Source organism: Columba livia, chromosome 17 (genome assembly GCF_036013475.1).
Source record: "Columba livia isolate bColLiv1 breed racing homer chromosome 17, bColLiv1.pat.W.v2, whole genome shotgun sequence".
NCBI lineage: Eukaryota > Metazoa > Chordata > Aves > Columbiformes > Columbidae > Columba > Columba livia.
In genome coordinates, this window is record NC_088618.1 from 5,077,583 (window position 1) to 5,100,182 (window position 22,600).

A 22,600-nucleotide genomic window follows, 5' to 3' on the forward strand; every position below is an offset into this window, starting at 1 on the left:
CAACCCTGCTGAAAAAGCACAGTTTCAATGAGTAAATTGCTCCCGTACCAAAATACGTACTTCATTTAAATGAAAATACTATTCATAGCGTATGCAAGTACCTAGTGTTAACACCATGTCCTTCTCGTTCATTAGCATTTCTCTGAACAGCAGTATATTTTTCTTCTTCTGTTCTTTCATCATTTTCCAAGGCAACCCGAGCTTTGTATTGGGCACTTGATTCAATTTCCTCTGCTAATTGAGTTGCTCTGGCTTCCCGTTTTAAAAACTCTTCTGAATTATCTCTTTCTAATGGCACCCTAAAAGACAATGGAAAGGAAAATCTCTGAAATGCATTCAAAAGCACAAAGGAGCTACAAAAATTACCATTCTAACCAAGTCAGAGTAAAAAAAACCCTTGCTTTTAAGCCAGCAGACTTGCTGTCTTTTTCAGTATAACTATGTCAATATTCCTGGACTGGTTTGATACTATGTGCAAATTCAGTGTCATTTCCCTGCCTGGAGAGCTGAGGTCAGGGTGCAGAGCTTTTCCATATGACTTGCAAGATCCCCCAAGCCTAAAGCTATGCAAAGGCTCCAACTTTTAACACGGTTGAGTACATTAGTGATAAAAAGCTTTAGTCTGTTGTTTAGATAGGAAGCTATGGTAAGAGACCAAATTTGAATTTCTTTAGCTATTTACACATTCCCAACAGACACAAGAGTCCCCAACACTACTGAAATTAGAGAGTTACATGCTTAATCTTTTTAATAATTCCAACCACGGAATTTCAGCTCTTCCTGACAAATAACTGCAGAAATATGAATCCAATACACTAGAGCACAGTATCAGAAACGCGGAATGTATTTGCCATGTCCTAGGACCGCAAACCCATTCATTCCATACATGTATATTAGGTAATCACATACTGCAAAAAGCATACGTAGCTCTCTTAGGAAATCCACCAAGTATGGATACAATACATGAGTGAAGAAACACTGAAAGAGGTAACTGGAGATGGACAGCAGACCTGGCACTCCTTCTGTCCACCCATGGGTTTGCGTTTTACCTGTCCTCATTTTTGTTTAGGTAGCAAGTTTTATAAAACACCTTTGCGCTTTGTCTCCGATTCTAATTTTGAGTTCCAAAAGTTGTTTCATCTGACTTTACTTTAGAATAAACTACATAAAAATACAGAACACAGTTGAGGCTTGGACCAGGCTATGCTGGGCATTATACAATCACTACTGCACATATTTTGAATAATATAAAATAGAAGAACAAAGAAAGTGCGTGGAGACACAAGCCAAGTATGAAACAATATATGCGAGATTACTCAAGTGTTGGTGGCAGAACTAGGAAAACAAGCGGCTTTGCCAAATTCCAAGCCAGTGCTCAGCTACTGCATCACAAGATTTTCCCCACACACATATTTTCGGCCAGTCGAGACATCTATTGGCCTTATCAATGGTAGCTCTGGCTCAGGTAAGATATGCATGCATACAATGCATACAAACCTGAAGTCACGGGCCCCCCTGTATTAAGCATATGCACAAGAACAGTGAACACCCAACACCTCCTCATTTATTTAAAGTGCTAAAAGAAATGGAGGGATGTATGCAGTAGCACTGATGGCAACCTAAACAAGCAAAAGAACGATTTTACCTTTTCTAACAGGGAAAAGGGTCATTATAGATGAAAGAAAGGGGATGGGCAAGATGACAGTGTTCAGAACCCTGGTGATGAGAATCATGTCCAGCAGCTGATTGACATATTAATTAATGCAGTTCATTTGCCAGAACACAAACTTGTACCTTTATGCAGTTTGACAAACTATACTTGCTAACACTTATTTCTGGGAAGAGAAAACACACAATAAATCCTGTACAATCTTTCAGTTGCACAAAGAAGCATTTAGTGACACTGGTGCTCATCACGTACATGGAGAATCAGGAAAAGTTTTCCAGTTTTAGCAGACTGATAGGAAAAGAAAGTCGTTTCACTAGGAAAACATGGAATTTGTCTCTGGCAATTTAAGGCCACCTTCATGTTTTTAATCTGTTTCCATTAATACCCATAAAGCAGAAAGAAGGAAGACTAAAGTTCAAAAGTACAAAAAGTACTTAGACCAGTGAAGTATAAAAAAGAACAGCTTCCCAGGATTCAAATGTAAGCCAATTAAGACACTTTGATTATCACCATGTTACAGGTCTGTTTTAACAAAATCGTGAAAATAAAATTGTTGAACCAAGTGACCTGTAGGCAAGTGCTCCAATCCTACATACAAAAATCAAAATATTCACTGCAATTCCTTGACATTCAAAAAGAAGTTTATGCTTTGGGGGTTAAAAGAGTGGGAAAATATTAAAGACATTTCACAATGGCTGGTGAACATCTGCAAGTGATTTGTTTTGCAGTTGCAGTTAACATTATAGCTGCAGACTATTGGGAACAGGTCCACACTGCCAAAATAGCCAGAGCAGGCTTTATATGACTTCTACATTCAAGTTGTTATTATATTGTAACTAAAACTTCAGTTTAGATCTGGACCAGTCTGCTAAACAAGTCATCCATAGCATGCAGCCCTCCCTTAGTTATGAGCAACATTTCAATATCTACCAATATCTACCAATACTCAATATCAACTGTCTCAATAAAATTAGGATTTGGGCAAACTGTTCTGCCAGGTTAAACATGGACCATAGGTATAGCAGCTATGTAAAGACAGTTTCACAATCTGGTATCTCCCACTGTATTCATGAAAGATTTTGTAAGAAATAAGCATTATTGCACATATGCCTAAATTCAGAAAATGTTGCAATGGGAATGAACTGTGCCCATTTAAGGGAATATACAACGATTACTACATCTAACTATTCACAGAACGCTGGCAAGGTTTCTTAAGGACTAGTCATTCATTGCTTTTTCAGTTATTTGGTTCCACAACCTGAGAAAGTATGAAAAATTATCTTCAGATTATAAAGTTCGTCAAACCAAGGAGAACATTAAATACAAATCTAATAACAAAATATTTTGGAACTTACGTATAAGAAGATAAACTGCTGTCATAAGTTGATACTACACCATAATTTTCTTCATTGTAACGAAACATGTCATTGGGATCCCATCCATTAGACTAGAAGAAAATGATGCTTGTTTTTCAAAATGACACTGGAAACACATTCCCTTAAAATTAAGGGCTGATGGCAAAAGTTAAACCTTTTGCCCTTTTTCTTGGGCCTGTGAATTCACTGTCCAGATAACAACGTTACTAAAGCCACGATTTATTTCAGTGGATTTTGTTCAACAGATGTACAGATTTTACCTTCAAAGGCCAGTTTTTTGTTTGTGGTGTGTATCCATGTTGTTATTATGAGAGGGTTTTTTAAGTACCATGCCCACTCTGTACTAGAAGATTACTGGTTAGCAAGACATACACACATGAAGGGCCTTTCCAAAAAGTGCAAATTGACACGTCTGGACATCAGAAGCATCCCTTGCTGTGGCAAGTGCCGAAGCTTTTCAAATGCTCTACTAAGGCAATTATCGGAGAGACACACACCACGGGCAGGGGGCCTCTGCTGATCGGCACAATTTCTTCACTTTAGTAAAATCACTATTACAGTACTCAAGCACAACGATAAATGTTTTGAATGTTTTATTAAAGCACTGACAGTATTAAGTATTCTAATAAAGCTCAGCTGTACAATAAGTACACTAAAATTGACAGGATAACTGTTCTACTCAGACAAAGTTAATGTGCTCCACAGTAACATGACTGAATTCTCCTCTAATCGGTAATATTATCTTCTTTGTTTAACATATTGCAGCCTGAATATCTTACTAAAAAGAAGGCATGGTTGGGTACAAATATAAGGAAATGTCATTCGAGACAATACTCTTCATCTAACCATTCATAATCTGCTGAGGTAGTATCAGTGCTTATTCAGTCATGGGTCAGACTTCCATCAATTCCCCTCATCTTAGCTCAGAGACAGTTAACTAAGTACAATTTCACCATAATTTCCAAATGCAATGACAGTCAGACAGGAATGCTGTGATTAAACATAAATCACTGCAGTGTATTGCTGAATTTGGAGCCCTTAATAAAAGCTCCTGTTTCAGCCAGTCCCTGAGTCAAGCACGTCCCCTACCACAGCAGCTGCCATTTGTCAATATTTGCCACAAGTGGCATTTGAAATCCAGCTATTCTTATTCAAATTGTAGAAAAGTACTGTGGCAGCTGCTAGCAAAGACTCAACATGCACCCGTACAACGCAGGCCAGCAATTTTAGTCAAAAAGTTCATTAGCAGATTAAAATTAAGGAATGGTTGCAAGGCATGTCCAGAGAAATAGTTTATTTTCTACAGCCTGTCACGGATGATCAAAAAGCATTACTTACAACATCTGTCTCTAATGCCTCCAGCTCCTCTGCAGCGGTGGTCTCTCCTCCATCCCACGGTTCAAGATCCTTTTCCTTGTGTTCACCATTTACTTTAGCACTGATGGCTGAATCGGTAAAAGCATCTACAAGGGAGCGGGGAGGGATGGGGGTGAAATCAATTTAGTTAAGTACAGGAAGACATACATACTAGTTTATTTGAGGAACAACCAAACGAGCTGAATCTCAGGCACATTAAACATCATTCGCCTGCTCTTGCAGTTGCTGTATTCAACAGGACTACATTAGAAAGGTGCTTACTTCACACTTCGAGTAACTGTGAAAAGTACAGACTAAGTTCTGATATAGCAAAGAATAGCAGAAATTACTCTCAGTTATTTCAAAATATTTTACACAAACTACATTTTGGGGAGAAAAAAAAAAAAGTCCTCTAAAAACCCCAGACTTGTAAAATGTGCTTTTCCAAACAGCCCACACAACTGCACACTAACATATTATGCAAATATCAAAAAAGCATGAATGCAACACAATCCCATGCCCTAAATGGGCAAGATACAAGTTTCCCGTCAAATATCTGAGTTTGCTGTGTTTCCCCAGCTCCTCGGCACACCAGCATGCACGCACACGCCGTCCCTCCCTGCGCAGCGGAACTCGGTCACCCACCAGCTCGGAGCACCGACAACACAGATGCTTTCGTTCCTGCAAGAGCCTTTTGAAGCAGCAGCTTATCCGAATCACACAGCAAGATTCAGAAACTCTCTACCTCTTGTTCTCAACAACATACGAAAATAAGTAACTAGCAAGAGTCTGCTGTTGTTTATAAAAATTGATATAAAAAATAAATATAATAAGCTTTTCTTTCCACTTGTTTCATTCAAGCCCGACTTAAGAAGGAATACTAAAGTGCTGTAAAAAATGTACAAAGCCATTCATCACGGAAGCCAAGCTTTTACAGTTGTAAGCAACTAGATCTCAGAGCTGCCCAACTTAAACAGAAGGAACTTTAAATAATAAAATAAGCCTGTTACAAGCTTGTAAATAAACAAATAAGCCTCAAAAAATAAGTCTTCAATCTAGAATTTCCTATTATCATTCTACCGATAAAATAAGGAGCAAACATTTCAGATCTTTAGAAAAAATAAGATCAAACCACCAGGCAGTGCCAGATATGGAAGAATGTGGCTTAAATTAACTCTTGGCAAGATCTGAAGTCTTACTAAGAAAAACGAACTTTAAAACCATCATGAAAAGAATTTGCAACATATGAAGTTGGCCACTGACGTTAGAGTTTTTAAACAATCACTGAAGATTTTTTAAAGAGAGACTGCTGATATAGCTTATTATTCTTCCTGTTCAACCAAATTTCGCAGTGCAGTTCTGCACATATATTGGTGGGTCTGTCACAAAAGTGAGCCGTGCTCAGCCTGGCTGGCAGCATCCAGCACCATCTCAGGAAATGTTCACTCAACTTATACACAAAGACCAAAGGAATTAAGGGTAAGCAATTAAGCACTGTTAATAAGCTTATATGAAACAAAATGTTATAGAAGATGTATGAAAAATCAGAGAAGTTTATTAGCTAAACATTCATTTCAAATACAAAAGAAGCAGTAAAATAAGAAAAGGAAGCCAAATGAAAGAAAAATGCCTAACAAGGCGCACCACTGTTAGGGCTCCCGTGAAACCGCAAAAACCTGCATCAGTCGAGATGTCACGGTGCCACCAAAGCTGCGACAGCACCCGCGCAGCTGGACGTTAACACTTCCAAGCGACATTATATTTTAGCTCAACACTAACTGCGATGCCTTTAGCGGGCACATTCTGGGGTTACTCGTTAACTGTTGTGCAATAGTCATTGTATGATTGGTTCTACCTATGAGCTGCTGCAAAATTTCAGTTGTTGCATTTTCAAACCGTTCGGAATAGGTAAAAATCAAGGGTGAGAAACAGAAGTCACCAACTAACTGCAAGATACTCTAAATGGGTCTGTGAAGTTACGCATGCATGTTTTATAGTGCCAGAAATGTGCGAGCAAAGATATTAAGTTTCCGTTATATATTATGGTAACAGAAGCATTATGAAAGGCAAGATGCAGAAACATAGAGTGACTGCCAAAAAGTTACCTGTTTCTGAAGGAACTACAACAGATATGGAGAGAGAAAAAATTGGAAGACATCAGATATAAATACAGGTGGATTTTTTTCACATTATATGGCTGAATTTCTAGCAAAGCTAAACTCTTTCAGTCCCTCTCACAAGCATTCAAACTGATTGTACATCTCCCACCTTGCAAAGATCATTTCCATAGTAAAACCTCAGCGATGTTCCCACCAGACCCATGTATTTCCCCACTTTTGCTCCACAAAAAACCCCCTCCAAATAGCCTACAGATTTCTAAGGTATGGCAACTTGAAAGAAAACATCTCTCAGTTTCCCTTCACCCAAACAGCTTTAAAAATATGCTATAACACCAGATACGTTGAAGTGTCATCTGAAAGTACATAGTAAAACAGTGCTACCTTGATCCACAGTTAATAGTAAGTAAAAAACACATTTATCAGGGCAGCAAAAGGCACTTGTGTTAGGAAAATCTACTTTTCCCTTATCAACACCCCGCAGCTAACGCTGCCATAACCCGGTCAGACCAGAGCTGCTTCTGTGCCAAACACCATCAATTCTGTGTTTCATGTTTGATCCTCTCAGATTGGACATTTTGCACCAAATGCAATCTGGAGGCTGCTTACATCCCTTAGGAAACTGGAATTTCCTTCTACATTACTTCACTGGGAGTAGAGGGAACTCTTCTCCAGTGAGATGAGACTAGTATGAGTTAGGAAGACTGATGACAAGACCTGAGGGAGGTAATCGTCTGTATTTCAGAAGGGTGGCTCCTTAATTTCTATTAAATTATGTCAGACAAACTCCATGCACAATTGTGCCATTTTGGATACTGTAAATAAAATACTAGCTTAGCAAGACTCATCTACTCAACCCACTAATTTTCTTATTTAAAAAGCCACAGAAACATTGAGCAGAGTGCTGTTAAAAATTATTATGATACAGATGAACCAGGGGGAAAAATAAAGTCAACAAGTCAAAACAAAACTATCAGTATCTACCAAATGCTACATATTGGAGTGAGATGTACACAGCCAGTGCTAAGCTTCCCAGTAGAACCCAGTATGTGATGGGGTACAGGAGGTTTCATTGCTCTTCATCTGTCTCTCACTTTAGAATAAAAGTCACAAGTGGGACTGTGCTTCTCTACAGCTCGAAGAAAATCTGGAGTTTGGAGAAATTCAAGCTACAAAGGCAGAGTCCTCATCAGGGAACAGGGTCTCATGAGCATCCAGGCAAAGTTCAAACGTAGCAGAACGGCACCTCAAGGCACAGATCACTATTTTCCTAGAACAAACAGCCAGGCAGGCACATGGCTCACCAAGATTAAAGATGTGGTGAGTCAAACAAGACTTTACCAAAATTAATGATCAACAAAATTGAGAACACATGTAAGAAAAGATAAATTCTACAAATAACTTGTTTCCAAAATAAAAATACTTCTTTTATGATTCTTAGTAAAGCAGAAGCTAAAACATGAACTGCTGCGGCAAGTGGCGACTGGCAGAGTAATAACAAAGATACTGAGTGCACAAGCTCAGTCTCCTCGTATCTCTGAGCTGCTGAATGAGCAATTCACATGACACCTTCACATGGCTACATTTTTATTCAATTCATTTTCTACATGGTAAAACCCAAGCTAAAGATCAAATGAAAACTGGTCAAACAAAGAGCTTGATCTGTAACGCTCAATTAGCCTCCACTGCCTCTGTACCTGCTTCATGTGACATCTCCTAAGTAAAGACGTTTGATATCAAAGACCTCACTTCTTGCTTTAAAGCCCAAGGACAATTCTATGCAACAGAAATTCACCTTATGTAAAGGCAAATTAAATATACACATTCTGAGAAAAACTCAGCTTGGGCAAATTCTTCAAGTATGTGCTATTAAATGACTTTAAAAATTGCCAGAATAATGAAGAGTCCAGGTTTAATTAATTTCAGTGATTAACATGCTTGTTTTCACAAAAATATTTTGAGCTACTAATGGTAAAAAGCACAAATATGCAATTAAGTGCAACTCTGCAGTTCAATTGCTACAAAACCAGTTGGTATTCCGTGCCAAAGGTGTCCGTGCTGCACCCTGCAAGCTTTGATCAAGTTTAGCAGAGCCCACGGTAAACTGAGGTTTCATCTTAAAGGTTTCAACAGTAAACTCTCATTTGTTTTGTAACTACTTACTACTGATTTGAAACATTAAAACCAGTTACCACCAACTTTGCGGAGCCAATATTTCCTTTCTTTGTTCATAATATGCCAACTGCTATTCCCCTTGCAACACTTTCTCTGGAAGGATGCCACTTTTGGTGCTAATTCAAGGAAAAACCTAAATAGCCAATTCTCTTCTGACTTTTTTCATTGCATTTATGGTATTTTTCTCAGAATGCAGTAAAAGTCCCAAAAAAACAATAAAAACATTGTAGAAGCCTTTTACTTTACCAGTAGTTATGATGTTGAATTGTCTTGTCTTTAAAGAGAAGCCAAGAAGGCAACTCTGAAGCCTTACTCAAATTTGAATCATAGGCAAACCAGCACTGTCGAGTGTTTAGGACTACAGAAAACAAACCCCTGCTAGAAGCTGGTTCTGTGGAACACAGGAGGAACATTCCCTCTTCTTGCAATCATGCAGCCCCAGTAGTTTAGCAACTACAAGATCCAAGAACTTCACCTTGGCCTCAGCAGGTGAAGCAGAGAGACGTTACAGGCCAACGTACAGCCAAGGACTTCAACTTGCACATCAGAGCGGATTTTTAGTGCCCAATTTCCAGTGCCAGATGCACAGTGTCTGTGCCTCTTTAAATGCAGACAGGATAGACTGAAATTGGGATGATGGATATAATACAATTTCACCTGAGTTTTCCAATGCACGTTTCATCCATCAGCCTGCCTGTACTGCAGAAAGCCCCAATTCCACAGAGAGAGACCCTCAGGTGACTCCATTCCTCCTGAAGCCTAACAGCAATCTACACGAGTACAAAGGTCTGTGCAGACTGACAAGACTTGCAAATAAGGGCCAAAGAAGAACAGACAGATTTCTTTTTTAAACATAAGTTGTCAGAAATATCTTCGCAGACCTGTTTTCTTCTCTCAACCCTTCCAACTTCTACAATCTGGGCAGGCACCGCACTTTCTCCGCTGGTACGTCTAAAGGTGCAACGTCACGCTTGGCATGAGCAAATCTACAACTGCTCCTTCCCAGCGGGGCGGTTTCACCCACCCCAAGCCTACGCTGTCATTACCTCCCCTGCCCTCGCGCTACTGATGCAGCCACAGGATGAATTATCAGCTCACTGCTCGAAAGCTGCACAAGCGCGATAGCAGCTTTCAGACACAACTGTTTTTGCACTCAACTGAAAGGAGAAATCCATCCCGTTCCCTTTCTCCCCACCTGCTGTTCTTTTCCACTACTCTCCCAGTCTCTTGTGCCCGACCTGGTCAGACAATGTCTCTGCTATTCCAGTCTAGGTCAGAAGATCAAGTCCCATAGTCAGGAGCACCATTTGTGCTCCCCCAGCTCAGCGGAGAAGCAAATGACAGAATAAAAATCCATGGAACTCCAAATACTTATACTGAACCAGGAAATCAGGGCCCACTAAAATTTCCAAAACATTATCTTTTGCAAAAATTCAAATTTGCTTCAAGGCTGCCTCAAAAGTCTAGCAGTCTCCTAAGGGGTAGGAGAAACTACAGAGACCCCAAACAACCCTACTCCAGGTAAGCCTCTCCTATGACAACAAAGTGCTTGTCAAGTGCCTTTTGTTAGACTATGTTTTTAAACAAGTGAGAGCTGCCAACTAAATACGTCCAACCAAATACGTCCAAATTGTCTGCTAACTTGCCTGTGAAAGTAAAAAAACATTGACCGCTAAGCAAGTTAAAAATATTTGCTCCTGGGTAAGTACAACACTGCCAAACTTATCTGGCCAGGCACTAGACAGTGACCATTCCCAGCACAAGAGTTCACACTTGCTTTGTGCTGTGAATCACACAGGCTTATCTGACTCCACGAAGGTTTGGGTTTATTTTTCAGAACAAAAGGCCAGTAGTTCCTGCAGGCATGTTCATACACTTCCATTGTTTTGAATCCTCACTTATTTTATTTCCCAAGAAGTAGAAAGCCCTTCATTTCTCTAATTTGCAGGTGTGATCCAAGACTGGCTTACACTTTCAAGTGTTCTTTCAAGATAACACATTTTTGACACAAAATGGAAAGCAGATTAATTTACCCACTACGAGTTATCGAGTTTTGCAGCCTTCCAGTTTATCTTGCTCCAAGTCTCTACAGCTTTATTTCAGCTCTCCTCTCCAGCTACTTAAGAGATTTAGATTCAAAGACATTCCACCTAATAAAGCGAACTGAGCAACTGCTCAACCTGAAGCAGTCATTTTCTTCTAGAAAACTTCCACTGAGTAATTGTTCCTAGAAGTAGTAGTATATTCTTCATTCCGTTTGCTCAAAATCTGTAAGGACTGGGTAATGGAGCGTCCAGTTTGCCTTTACATTAAAGTGACGTCCACAGCAGACCCAATATAAAGCAGCTCTTGTTTAATTTAAATTCAAAGTCCCATCCAGAACCTAGAACTTATCTGCATTTCAATGCTACATTTGCTCTGACATTATGCATCTTCTCCTGGGAAAAGCAAATTCCTTAAAACAACAAGCTTCTCATTCTTCAGCTTTAAATCAGGCAAGAGAATGTGCACATACAAACACAAGGTGAAAAGAAAAAGGTCTCATTAAATGTCCACCAGTCCCTACACAGCTCTAGATCACAGCTACACGGGAATAAAGCATGGGCATTACAACCACTTAGCTCCCAGTGACAGTTACGCACCAACCTGAAAATGTGCACATACGGCACAGAAAGCTATAGATTTGCTATTGTTCCTTAGCCCAGCAAATGACGAACATAAACATAAAAACCCTTGAGATTTGCTGCCCAAAGAAAAAAGAATCGGCGAAGGCACTAAAGCTGTCTGACTTATGGGTCTCTTAGACTCCAGGACAATAAAATTAGGGTCTTGGAGGTCAGACATCAAAAGTCTGAAGAATGCCTGACTGCCTGCAAAATTGTTCAATTCTGAGTTTCAAGCCATGTCTTCTAGATCTCACAACCACTTGCCTGCCACCTCACTAGGTTCTTCTGTATTTTGGAGAGCCTTACCTACAGATCTATAAGTACAAAAGCAGAAATTAAAAATACAAGTAGTAGATTTTCTAAGAATTTTTAGCTCCATTTGCAGGAGTATTTTTAGAGCATTTCTATGAATGCATGTTAAGAGACAAAAGGTACTTAACTGAATATAGACTTTATATATACACCAACTCTGAACAATATTTCTTTATAAAGAATTTATATATTCATGGATTATCGTACAACATTTAATACACTAATCCAGAAAAACATTCACAAAACCAAAACCCAACCTCCCACAAAATCTGTAAAATATTTTATAACACTGCTAAGGATTTGCTTTCCAGACACCTAAAACTGTTGCTCCCAGCAGTGCACCCTCACTAAAATTCTGCAGTTTATGTTTTAAATGTTGATAAATTTCTGATTTCAGGAGGGGCTGAGCATCCGCTCTTTCCATTGACTTTAATGGGATATTTGAATGTGCTGCACTCATTAAGGATTCATAGTCTAAATGTGAATTTTAGGTTTTGGATCCTAAAGCATCTACTTTGAAAATCTTGACTTATGATCTAAGATACAAATAACTTTAAAAACAAGTATACCTCTTCTCGCATAATTGGTATCCATATCCTTAAAATGCACCATAACAAAATCTGAAGACTTGAACAAGATACTCTCTAGTATGTCTTCACGTTTTGGCCCCAAACTGGATTCTGCGGTTTTCCGATGAGCAGCATCAAGCACTAAATCACACTATTAGAGATATAAAAAGAATACACTAACTTAATGCACAATAAGCTACTCGATCACTTCACATACTTGCACAACAGACATTTACAACAGTCTGTAGAAATTAATCATAATAAATATTCCCATTTTCAGCAAACATTGATCATTCAGTATTAGGATCTTTTAAAAGAGGCAAGAGTAAAAATGAAAAAAATTACCTTAGGACTGTAGGTTTTAAAAACTCCTTCATATATACCACCATTTTTCACCTGTACTTCACATTTGGATCCCTAGAATGCAAAAAAAATGAAAAAAACATCTTTCTAACAGCCTCACAAATGACACTTGACTCATTTTCTCCAAAATTCATTTCTTACTTAAGTGCAAATGTGTAAAATTACAGCTCGTTTTTTTTACAAATCTACTCATTCAACATTTGCCTATTTATAAACACACCACTGTGTTCTGCAGATGCAAACAGCTGGATGTGTATCAAAATTTATTCTGAAGGGATTTAAAGATACACACAGAAGCATATTCGGTACTCACAAGACTCTTCAACAAATTCTGTGCACACATGTGGGTACAACTAAGGCTGAAGGCTCGGCCTGGACTCTAGCAGATGGGGGACAGCCTGCCTTATTTAATTTTGGCATGTCAAGACTTGCCTTAAAATGTGGGGAGAAAGGCACAAGGACTCATTTTATTTATCCATAATCTCTCTAAAGACAGAAAATTCAAAGTATGACCTGGGTATGACCAAAGTATGCACCGAATAAATTTGCTATACCTCTGCAAATGGTATCTGAACCTTTCCAAGCCAAAAATACAGAATAGCTACTACTGTGATTCTTTGCATTTCAATTTTGCAAAAGATGCCTACTGTTAAAGTTTAATATTCACTCAGTTATAACACAATTAGTGGACTAGTTAACAATGCTGTGTCACTATAGAAATGGTTCAGCCTCCTTCCAAATATGAAGACTTACAACAACTGACGTAAGTATGTGAACCATTCTCATGTTTGCATAGATGCCATCGAAAGAAATCTGAAAAACAACAAAAAAATGTCATGAATATATGAGAAACACTTGTAACATTTCAAAAAGCTAGTGCGTCAAAAATAATGCAGGCTTTCATCAGTACATACTAGTTCCTAGAAACATCGGTCCAAAATCTTAGTCAATATACACAGAACTTAGGTCACATAAGAATTCCAAAGGACTCTTACTTTCTCTGATCATTAAGGATCTGAACACCTTTCCAAACAAGATAAGCATTACAAAGTGCCCCTAACGTCACTCAAGAAGGAAATTCTGCTGGTTGAGTGAAGCCTGTGTGCAGACTCCTAACGGAAAAAGCCCTGCTAACATCCCTCACTCGTTGAAGAACCATCAACAGGATCAGGTACTTCATCGGGTGCTTTCAGGGCCTGCTGAACTACATCTTTTCATCTAACGCACCTGATTGCACGCATTAACAGAAGCTGAAGTTGTCAAATCATAGTGCCAAAGAGCTACAAAATACATCATAAAATTAGTCAAGAGTAATCCACTGTGGTATCAGAAGCTGAGATCCTCCAGTGGAGCTGACCGAGCATCAGTGGGGTTGCTGGATGACACACTCACACAGGCACACATGAAACGGTGAGGATGTCTGTGCAACAACTTCTATCTCCCTGTCAACCTCATGCTTGTGAAACAAGAGATGGTTAAACATGCAAAGACCTCACCATATTTTGAGCTTTTTAACTGACAGTGTATCTTTCAAACTGCCAGCTACACCATCCACTTACTCTTGCATGTTAGCCACCTTCCTGGCCTGAAAAGGCGTGTTTAAGGATACTCCTATGCTCAACACATAAAGACTAACACTTGCATGATGTCTAGTGCTTGCGTATGACCTTTTTCACCATCCCTCCTCAAAGCTTCTTTATTTTTACTGAAGAGTCTTGATATCTTCAATAAACACTTATGTGAGTAAACTGTAGTCCTTTGAAACCTCCCTACTTCTGCCCCATTCCCCAAAATTAGTCATCCTGGAAAACCAGGCCAATAACCAACTAGTAAATATTTGGTCAGTGCAGTTCAAAGATCCACTCTTTAAATTGAGATCCACATCTGTAGCTTTGATAAAATTATGTTCTACAAGTCAAGCAACACCTATACTTTAACAATACAAAGCCTTGACAGTAACTAAGGCTATACATTCAGGTTACTGATAATTCTGGGTTAGATATTTTATAGTAAAGCTAAACAATATTATTATTTTTATTTACATAGATGCTGTCTTACTGTCATCTGCTTAAGGGAGAAGCCTATGTCAAAGTCTTCAGAGAAGAAACAATTCAAAGGCATCGCCTTAAGTTAAATATTATCCGTATCTACAACTGCAAGAAAATGCAGGTGATTTACATCAGCATAGTCAAAAGTTTAAGTGACCCTTCCCCCTTCCAGAAGACTTATATGAATGCAAGATGCTACATCTTTAGAAAAGCATATCTCAGTTTAAAATATTCATCAAGGTATCAAAAGGAAAAAAAATGAGAGAATATTCCAGTATCTGCTATTCTTACATTGGTACTTGGGTTCACTGTTCTTAAGTTGTTTCCTGAGATCTAGGAAGCAGTACAATGAGGATAAAACATCAACTTACTGTAGGCTGAGGCGGTCCTTTGCCACTGCTGCGACCTCTGCAATTAAATACATACATGGGATTCAATTAGAAAAACTGATGAAGCTGGTTAATTTCTTAACAAGTAAGAATTCAAAAACCCATCTTAATTTAGTGTTGAGAATGGGATCAGAGAAAACCAACATTCCCCTAGAGCAGAACTGAACAACTACAGGGCCCACCGCATATACCCTCCAAATTACTGACCTGCAGGCCAGTAATACTGGTTAGTAGGCAAGAGGGTTACCTAGAGTAAGGATAAAATAAGGAAAATACTAAGCCTATGTCATCATAAAAGTCCAAAAGTATTATCTCTTAAGCAGAATCCTGTTACCAAAGCAAATTCCAAAACTTACTGGCACACAAACCCAAAACCCACTCTCAGCAGTCTCTTCTTTAAGACTAGAGGTTCAGCACATCGTCACTGTCCACCTCATTAAGGGCGACTCAACTAACGAACCCACGCCACAAGCTGCAGAGGAACCCAGACCTCAAAGCCCGACCCAGAGAGCTGGCTTCTCACTACCATCCAAGGGAAACTCATTCCGTCCATCCCCTCAAAAACACTAACTCCTTTGAATGCAAACCTGTCCATGTGTAGCACCTGGGATACTTCAAGAAGCTTTTAAATTAACCTGTATGCTCTTAATACTCTGCAAACTGAGATGTAAGTCTGTGCCCTCTACCTCAGACATCCCAGTCCCAACAGCCTCCCTGCACTGCTGTGCCTTATTTCACAGTTATTGCCTTGTACCAAGAAGTCCTAGTTTCAAATACTTCTCATAGCAACTTCAGGACTGCACACTGTAATGTGAGGCAAAATGAAGTCTTCTGTTCTACTAAAAAAAAAAAAAAATCAATTTTTAAAATAGACCCACCTTACAGATGCACAACCATTTAATTAAAGAGGCCCAAAGAATCGTGTCTACGTTTCAAAATATCCAAACAACATTGTAATCTAAATCCGACTGAATGTCAGCTGCATGCGATTGCTTTTGAAAACACTACGCTGTGGTTGAACGCAACCTTGCTCTCAAAACAACATGCCCTTCTAAATAGGGCTGCTGAGTTAGTCATGAAATCAAAGGAACTTCTCCCAATGAACATACAGAGCCCTCCTATAAATTCTGCAGAAATAAGCAAGTCCATCAGAGAGCCATGAAAGGCCTCAATGAGGAAAAAATGAAAACACAACAAACCATCACCTGACTTGTTCAAGAAAACAAGATTCTGACACAGAACCAGTCTCATACCGCATCACGCACACCGATGACATTTGCCGATTGGCAATAACTGCACATTTCGATGTCTAGCTGACATTTTCAGAATACTTCCAGTGTACTAATGTCCTGAAAAAACCTCAATGCAAATAGCCTTTAATTACCTATCAGCCTTAACTTTCCATAAGGTAGCTTCAAAGACCTTCAGGCTTGCTCTGGAGACAAGTGTCACCATTTACCAAATGTGCCATTTGTCACATGGCTGCCTATAGCCCTTGGTGAACAAGGAACATAATTTTTGCATAATATTCAGACGAATGATCCTCTTCTTTCTGAAAGTGATTTCACACAATGTGAAATAAAATGGAGGTGTAGTCCAGTTCTCTTTTTTTCCTTTTATTACAATCCAAAGTGTCAACAACACGGTCTTTCGCAAAATGTGACCATTTTGACCATTTTTGTTCCCTCTGTTAGTCTCAAAGACTTAAGAAGATACACCTTCCTACGTCAGCTATAGAAATGGGCAAAAGGGAAAGAGTTTGGTGGCTTTGAAATAGAAAGAGCTCCCATTTTTAGTAACAAGTATTCTTAGAATTTAAATAACTGGGTTGCTAGACTGGTCAGAAAGTCTGAAGTATTCCCTTTAAGCATCAACCTGAGTGTTGCAGACTTTCCATCTCTTACCACATTTCCAAAATTACTGTTTCTATCCACATTTCTGTAAGAAACAATCTGATTGTGCGCATCCACATTGGCAAGAGGTCCTAAGTTCTACCTCAGACCAAGAGTTAAGCCAGTTCTACGTGCTATGTGATCGAATAGATATCTTTACAGACCTGACCTCTTGTTTTCCAGCTATAACTGTTAAATACAAACCATTAGAGAAAAGGAAAAACATTCACCAAGATGAAAAATGACAGATATTCACCAATTCTGCCAATGCTACATTTCAATCTAACCTGTGTGTATCTTCTGCTAAAACCAGGGCCACCAACTTGAGCTTTATATTCCAACAGGTGAAGGCTCAGGTTCAAACCTCTGACACATCTTTGATGCATCATATGAAAAAAATAACAAGACCTTTATGAAAGCAGAAAGGAGATGGTCTGTGACAGGAGTTTACCACCAGTTAAAACAGGAGTTACACTAAAAAATGGGGGTGAGGAAAACTAGAAGGGTCAGGAGCAATTCAGCACTGCTACCTAAAACCACATCTTGGTACAGTAAGTATGGTAAAGAAAAAAATGCATTTTGTATTGCAGAAACATGGTTAAGGATAAGCCTGGGAAAAGGCACAGCAGTTTGGCAAATCCAATTTGTAAACCTTTTCCTTTGGAGTAGCAAAGTCACAAAGGCAGAAAAATGCTGCACCAGACAAAGTAACGACCAAGCAATTAAACTTAGTAGCCAACTCATGGCAGGGCAGCAGTTACACCTTGAGTCAAAGTCTCCATAAGTGCTTAATCCCAAACACTGCACAATAAACATGTTTCCTCAGCAGCAACTTGCAAATTTTTTTTGTATTTTTTATGAGCATTTGCTATCCTATTCCTCAGCACCCCGTACCTCCCACCCGAATGTTTACATGCCAAGCAGAGCATTTGTATAAGCAAAACAAGGTCACACATTTATATTTTTCCAGTTAAGTGAAAACTAATGCCAGGGACACGAGTCTTTCCAGGATGTGAAAGTAAATCTGGGATTTTCTCTCCAGCAGCATCTTCCCTTTGAGACTAAGAAACAAATGCAACCATCCTGCAATTAATGTCTGGAGCAGAACTGCAACTACAGACTGCTGAATGAGTGAATAGATGTTTCTGGAGCACTAGCTGACATTACTACAGCTCTGAAAACAACTTTACAGGATACTCCAAAGAACTTCCATTACAACTGCAGGTAAATTCTTCTACAGGAAAAATCAGAAGCACCAAGTGCAGTATTTGTCTGTATAAGTCAAATAAATCAAAGCTGTCAAGTTAAGATTATACGGGAGGTCCAGGAGCATTGTTTTCTGCAGTTTTTTCCCCAATACTGACATCAATAATGTCAGCTCCTGCCTTCTTACAAGATGACAACTTCTGTAGCATCTGAATATGTCAGTAACCTGACTCAAGTCTGACCAGGTGCACACCTGCGACCTGTTGATAGGCCTAATTTTGGAAGAACTTTCTTCATATATGTTGCCACAAATTAGCTTCTAAATTAAAACTCACTCAAAAGTGAGTATATAATATCACACTAAGGAGCATTAACAGCAATAAGGGAAGAGACCTACAGGTTGTCCATTCATGTCGCTCAGCAGTTTAGTGCGGCTGCATTAAATCCGACACAAAGACGTTAGAACAAACTAGAAAAACTCTGAATGGCGTGTGTGACCAAAACTCCAGAACAGTCACTTCCAGTGCACCAGCACTCAACATTCCCCACTACTTCTGACTGAACAGAACCGACACCTCTCTTCTACCCTTTACCTAAGCCTTTAGTTGGGCTAATAAAAAAGGATGTTAAGGAAATAGGAAAATAAGGACAGGCAAGAAGCGTTGAGTCTCAAAAGCAAACTATGCAACACGGGATCATTTCAGTTTTAATTTCTTAATGGACAAAGCCATTTATAAAAGACAGTAACTTACAGTATTCCTAAGGGATTCCCCAAGTCTAGTTAGGCAAGAAAGTTACCAAATTAAAAGGAAAAAGACCTTCTGCCATAATTGTAACTAGACTCATAACCATCCAAAACCTGAGTCTGGGGTGTTTTCCCTTCAAACAAAATAACAATGGGAAAAAATTGATAACCAGAAAGGACGCAGTGCTTGCAGGAATGCTAGGGCAGATGCAGCTTTCAATCACAGACAGCTAACCTTCCTGTGCTGGGTTAAGGGCAAAACAGAACTAAAACACAAAAAGCAGATATTAGATAATGTTTTGCCCAGCACGGCAGAGCAGGTTTGTGTCCGAGGTCCACGTTTTCCGCAGCTGCAGTTCAACATACTGTTGGCATCACCCCTAAAGCCCCATTTCTCAGCTGCCATTTTGCACGTGCAGTTGCTATTAAACAAATGTAGCGTTTTACTCAGTGCCTCTTTATTTTAAAAAAGTATTAATCCTTCTTGTTTGTTCTTCTTGAGCACCTTTAAAGATACCTTCATTTGTGATGTATCCCCTTATGTAAAATAAATTAATAATATGAAAAGACATCCTAAAATGTCCTTTTTTCACAAGATTTTACCCTTCCTAATACAAAATACATATACCCATCATTATGAAACCATAGAAACAAACATAGTGAGCAAAGTTGACCTTAGCTGCACTATCAGACCTACAAGGACCAGGTGCTCAGCCCAATTATGTCTTACAGTAATGCACACACAGCAGAAAATTAGTGCCCCGATAGTTAACTATCAATGAGCTTGCCACCCAAAGCTAAGCCTTGACAAGCAACTTAGCCATGAAAAAGTAACATTCTTTTGTATCTCAGCAAGATAAGAGAGAATGCAAGTGATGCAGGGAAATGAGCTGCTAGGACGAAACCTTGGCATAAATGGAGATGTTTCAGTTTCTATTAAACAATATAATGCTTCAAACTGAAAACAAGATGCAGGCCTGCTAAAAAACAATTTGATTTCTCAAACAGAAAAGCCACTCAGCTTTTCATTTGTGTGAATGGATTTTGCAGCATGGACCAACTCTGAATTTGTACTCCCAAAAAGACAAGACTTTTCTTTAGGACAGCCAAGGAAGAAGTTCTCTGAAGGTGCTCCATGGGGCTCCATCAGCCCAGGGACTGGGATTTTACTGACCCTTCACTCAGCAATAACTTGAAAAACTGATTAACAAAAAAGAGATATGAACACCTCTGGGGGAACATGTCAGTTGTTTGGCAGCCCCACTAGAACTCCCTAAGGTAGGGAGTTCTGAAGTGGAATTTATCCAACAAAATTGGAAAAGCAACGCTGGCAGGAGAAATCCCACGGCTTTAATCTTTAAATTTGGGAAACTGAAGCTTGCATCCCATAATCTACACAGTCAAGTGCTCACCATCATACTGAATTTTAAAAAATAAAGCTGTAGGTTTTGTTGCCCTTCACGTTAACCTCTACAGTGCCACTGTGTGTTGGCAGGGACAACTGTTTAGGCAAAGCGCAGTAAACGTCATGTTCAATCTAAACAGCAATATGTAAAAAAGTACTAAATCATTGCAATTAAGTGCTGAGATATTATTGTTGTTATTTATTTCGTCCTTTTCAACCCTACCCAAGCTTTTCCACTTCCAGTTCCACAAACTGGTAACAAAGTAAAATTCTATTTCCAGTGATGTACAACAATGGGACCACTGTAAATTCTGTTTTATTGCCAATACACACAACTGACCAAGAATAAAAGTCGAGTTAAAGAACAAGATGAATAAAACTTGAAACTGCTGTGACTGTGACCTTCAAAACTGTTACCGTCCTGCTTTGATTGTTAGTTATGACCCCCACAGCACTGGAAAAATTGATAGCAAAAGTTGTGGGGTTTTTTCGTTGTTTGTTTTGGGTTTTTTCCCCCTCAAATATGTATGAATTTGTAGAGCTAATGCTCTCCAAGCAGGATCAATCAATCTTCCCGAGGCAGCAGGGGACAGTGGGGCCTCCGCAGCGAGCGTGGGGAGGGGGAGATGCGGGAGGAGGAGATGCGGGAGGGGGTTGTGAACCTGCTGCAAACCCCCGGCTCCTCGCCCCAAAAATCTCTGAAAAAAGGCGAAACTGTGCTTGAAACCACCATCCACCGCCGAGGCCTGAGCGCTCCTGCGGCCTCCCTTCCCGCGAGAATTTTATTGCGATTTCAATTAAGTATATATATATGTATTTATAAAATGTATTTTTAAATAAAAAATAACCGGCGGTGAGCCGAAGGCGCTGCACCGCAAGCGGCCTCCGCCGACTTCCACAACGCCGCCCCCTCCCCCGCCGGGGACGAACCCGCCAGCCCCGCGGCCGCCGCCATCGCGGCCGCTCCGTTCCCGCCGCCACCGGCCCCCCGCGCACGTGCGGCCGCCGGTTACGGCTCCTCGGCCCCGCCGCCCCCCGCCTCCCCCCAACCCCCCCGCTCCTCCGCCTCCTCAGCAGGCGGGTCACGTTGGCCCGGGGGAAGCGGCGCCCCCCGCCGCAGGCCCCGCCAGGCCGCAGGGGGCTTCGCCCGCCGCGGTAATTCCAGTTCCCGCCGTGCCCTCCGCCGTCCCCAGCCGCCTGAAGGGCACCGGCCGCGGCCTGGCCTCGCGGCCTCTCCCCGGCGGCACTGCGGAACCGGCGGGCCCCTCGGCGGGCCTGCGTGTGCCCCGCCCGCCGCCATGCCGGCTCCCGCCCCGCCGGGCGGAGCCCCCCGCGCCGGGCCGGGCCGCGCTCCCCGCCATGCAGCAGGCCCCGCTCCCCCTCCCGGCCGCGCCGCCGCCCATGGAGGCCGGTGCGGGGGGGGGGGGGGGGGGAGGGGGGCGAAGGGGGAGGGGGAGCGGCGCCCGCGCCCGGCTCCCCGCGGCGGGGCCAAGGCCAAGGCCGGGGTCGGCCCAGCCGCCGCCGCGCACCCACCTGCCCATGTTCTGCCTCCCGCCGCCCGCGGCTGACGGGAGGCCGGGGCCGCCGCCGCCGCCGGGGGGCTTGCGGTTGTTGCCGGCGGCCTGCGCCGCCGCCGCCGCTTGCTTGAGGGACATGACGAGGGGAGAGGGCCGGGGCTGCGCGCCGGGGCTGGGCGAGGGCCGGTCCACGGGGCCTCGCTGCGCTGGCGGGGCCGGGGCGCCGCTGAGCTCGGCCGGTTGCTCCCAAACAGTGCGAGCGGGGCGGAGGGAGCGAGCGCGGCGCGGAGGGATCCGCGGAGGAAGGAGGGGGGGGGAGGAAGGCCGGACCGGGCCGGCGGCTGAGGGGAATGGCGGGGCTGAGAGGCACGGCAGTCACCCCCACCGCCTCTCGGGTACCCCCGCGGCGGCTGCGGGATGGCGGCGGAGCGGGAGACGGCGAGACGGAGGCGCGGAGCGGGCGGCAGGCGCGGACTCTTTACGGGAAGTCGGAGGGCGCCGCGGCGGTGCTGCGGCGGGTGAAGGGGCGGAGGCGGAGAGGGGAGGGGGACACGTGAGGCGGCGGCGCGGGACGGCGGCAGCTCCCGCCGCAGCCCCGGCCCCGCGGAGGGAGGGGACGGGCCCCGCGGGGCTGTGAGGCCCCCGCGGGCGGAGCCCCCACTGTCCTCAAACCTTCCCTCGCCTTCCCCCGTCGCCCGCGGTAGCTGCAAGGACAAACCCGAACCCGTGTCAGCCGGGCGCCCAGCCCCGGTGCGGGCGGCCCCGCAGGCCGCGGCCCCTGAGGGGAGCGTTCCC

General features: G+C 42.0%; 1 protein-coding gene across 29 annotated transcripts in view; it reads right to left on the reverse strand.

Moving 5' to 3' along the window:
• The window catches only part of ATXN2 (ataxin 2), a 50,647-nt gene extending 28,566 nt beyond the window's left edge, over window positions 1-22,081 (reverse strand). For 19 of the 29 annotated variants that reach the window (XM_065033501.1, XM_065033500.1, XM_065033499.1 and 16 more), the window contains exons 1-9: window positions 21,822-22,081; window positions 15,023-15,059; window positions 13,357-13,416; window positions 12,586-12,657; window positions 12,241-12,391; window positions 6,507-6,521; window positions 4,384-4,508; window positions 3,025-3,116; window positions 102-299 (exon numbers count right to left, since the gene is read on the reverse strand). In XM_065033501.1, the coding sequence (XP_064889573.1) occupies window positions 102-299; window positions 3,025-3,116; window positions 4,384-4,508; window positions 6,507-6,521; window positions 12,241-12,391; window positions 12,586-12,657; window positions 13,357-13,416; window positions 15,023-15,059; window positions 21,822-21,943 (872 nt within the window). In that variant the 5' untranslated portion in view covers window positions 21,944-22,081. The remainder of the gene's footprint in view (window positions 1-101; window positions 300-3,024; window positions 3,117-4,383; window positions 4,509-6,506; window positions 6,522-12,240; window positions 12,392-12,585; window positions 12,658-13,356; window positions 13,417-15,022; window positions 15,060-21,821) is intronic. The other 10 variants (XM_065033489.1, XM_065033480.1, XM_065033488.1 and 7 more) reach the window with 1 other exon arrangement.
• Between the last annotated feature and the right edge of the window lie 519 nt (window positions 22,082-22,600).